The 2,409-nt window shown below is 52.4% G+C and overlaps 1 protein-coding gene across 1 annotated transcript in view; it reads right to left on the reverse strand.

Moving 5' to 3' along the window:
* Positions 1-1,102, reverse strand: part of CETP (cholesteryl ester transfer protein, plasma) — a 37,506-nt gene extending 36,404 nt beyond the window's left edge. Inside the window, exon 1 of the mRNA XM_011938864.1 lies at positions 857-1,102. Coding sequence (XP_011794254.1) covers positions 857-995 — 139 coding nt within the window. The 5' untranslated portion in view covers positions 996-1,102. The remainder of the gene's footprint in view (positions 1-856) is intronic.
* Positions 1,103-2,409: the final 1,307 nt, after the last annotated feature.

Here is a 2,409-nt window from a genome sequence, read left to right on the forward strand (position 1 = left end):
AACCCCCTGCTCCCACCCCCAAGCGGCCTTGGCCATGACTCAGCCTCTCTGGGATGAGGCTTCCCAGCAGGCCTTAAAGCTGAGGCCTCCCTCTCGGTTTAAGGTCGATGGCAATTCTAGGGGACACAGAGAGCTCTGACCCTGACCCCAGCTAGCGATCCTGATCATACCCTAGCCTCTGGATCCTGACACATGGGAACCCCATGATCCCAGTCAAATGGCAGCCCTGAGCCCAGTCACACACTAACCTTAGTCTCACCCAGACGATGCTGTGACACTCTCTGTAGTCCTGGGGGTCTATAATTCTGGCTCTTGAACTTGGCGATATTCTATTTTAGAAATTGTATCATTTAGTCTCCCTATACCCTTATTGTATTGAGCAAGAGGCTGAGGCCCAGAGAGGGCAGGGGAGATGGCCAAAGTCACACAACAGTCAGTGATGGAGCCTCTGTCACTTGAGCTCATGGCAACCCCTGACTCTGGCCATAGAGTGACCCCCAACACCAAATATACACCAACCTCCTAATCTTTACCCCCTAACTCAACCCCCTAACCTGGCTCAGATCTGAACCCTAACTCGAACCCCAGTGATTCTGGGTCTCAGACAAACAGAAATCCCTACACCTGGCTATTTGCAACCCAGCTAGGACCTTCTCACCAAAGAACTTGACCTTGAAGGTGAGGTCAGGAGAGGGTGAGGACAGCTCCACTCAGCCCATTCCCTCCCAGGGCACTCCTCTCTCTGGACTAGTGTGGCAGCCAGCTTCAGAGCTGGCTTCAGACCACGGAGGCTCCTGGCATAGTGGGTGTCTGTGAAAAGACCCCTGGCAGGGCAGACAGATGCACTGATACTTACACACCAGGAGGGCAGGCTTGGTGATGCGGCACACAATGCCTGCCTTGTGTGAGGTACCTTTGGAGCAGGCGTGGACATTGCCCAGCAGGGCCAGGGTCAGGACGGTGGCAGCCAGCATGGTTATCAGGCAGTCGTGCATGAGTGGCCCCAGCCGTTCAGCCTGGAGCCTGTATATATATATATGTCCTCCCAGCCCCCACGGAACATGAGGCTCTTCCAGGCAGCAGGGTCTTCCTGGCCCCAGAGATTTACCTCCTTCCTGCCCAGCCCCGGTGGCCTCCTCTCAAGTTCAGAGCCAGACATTCGACAAGAGCACCCCAACTTCTCCTTGTCTCCCCTCAACCATCTGCACCATTTTTGCCATCCTTTATGTTATCTGGATAATTGCTTAATATGTTTCCATGAATTCATTTATTTTTTACTTAAATAAATATATCTAGGAATAAACTTTCTCTCTCAGTTGCCATAAATAGAGGCCAAAATACAATGACTATGAGAAAAAGACATTGAATTCTTGCCAGATACTGTTGCCCGACAATGACCCCAAGCTTGAAGCCTGTTGTTGCATGTAAAGTAAAACTCAGTAGAAAAAGGGAGAGGGCTACAAGAGCACTAGAGAAACTCTAGCATCGACCTTTCCCTTGCTCTGATTTGAAAGCTTGAAAGGATAATGTTCACACTGTAGTATTCCATGGCATTTGATGCTGTGTCTGGGTACCCCAAAAAGAGTCCTCTATGTAAACTTTCCTTGATATGCATAAAATAACTCTGGGTGGGTACACAGCCTCTGAGATCATTGGCTGCCTCTGGGAGAAACTGGGTATCTGGGGGAAAGGGGCAGAGTGGGGGGGACGTCTGTGGCATTTGAATTCTGAGTTATGTGAATGTGTTATCTTTCAAAAAATTACAACATACAGTACTTTACCTACAGCTGGGGCCAAGAACTGCCCTGCAGCAACTGTGACCAGATGGCCAAGTACTGCCTCCTCAGAGCCCCTAGGAAGGAACCAGGGCGGCAGGGATGTGGGCAGGATGCTGTGCTCCAGGCAGGGCAAGGAAACATGAGTCGGAATGGCCTTGCTCAGTCGCCTCTCAAGAGGTCCTACCCTAGTCCCAAGTTTGCATCTGCTCCAAGCCCAAAGCTGCCAAGAACCACGTGGGGAGCCGGACTGACCCTCACCATTTCCCAAGGCTCAGAGACAGAAGCTGATTGCTTCTGGGCACCAGCCCTCAGGTTTGTACCCACAGGCCTCTGGAGCCCCCTCACTGAGTGAGCATGTACCATCTGCCCTGACAGGGTCGGGGCTGGAGGTAAGCCCTTTAGCTCAGGCCTCCCCAGCACCCCGTCCTCTGATCAGGCTGGAAGAACTTCATTATTGGGCTCTATTTCTCTAGAACCGTGAGGATTTCCTGGCGGCTGTTGTCTTCCTGGCTGTTGTTTCTGTTCCCTTCCTGGGGCCACAGAGGACAATGACCCAGGGTGCCCCTGACCAGGGTACTGGCGTTCAGTGGCTGGGCCTGGGGAGAAAAGGGAGGTGGGCCCCATCCTCTTG

Source organism: Colobus angolensis, unplaced genomic scaffold (genome assembly GCF_000951035.1).
Source record: "Colobus angolensis palliatus isolate OR3802 unplaced genomic scaffold, Cang.pa_1.0 Scaffold178, whole genome shotgun sequence".
Lineage (NCBI taxonomy): Eukaryota > Metazoa > Chordata > Mammalia > Primates > Cercopithecidae > Colobus > Colobus angolensis.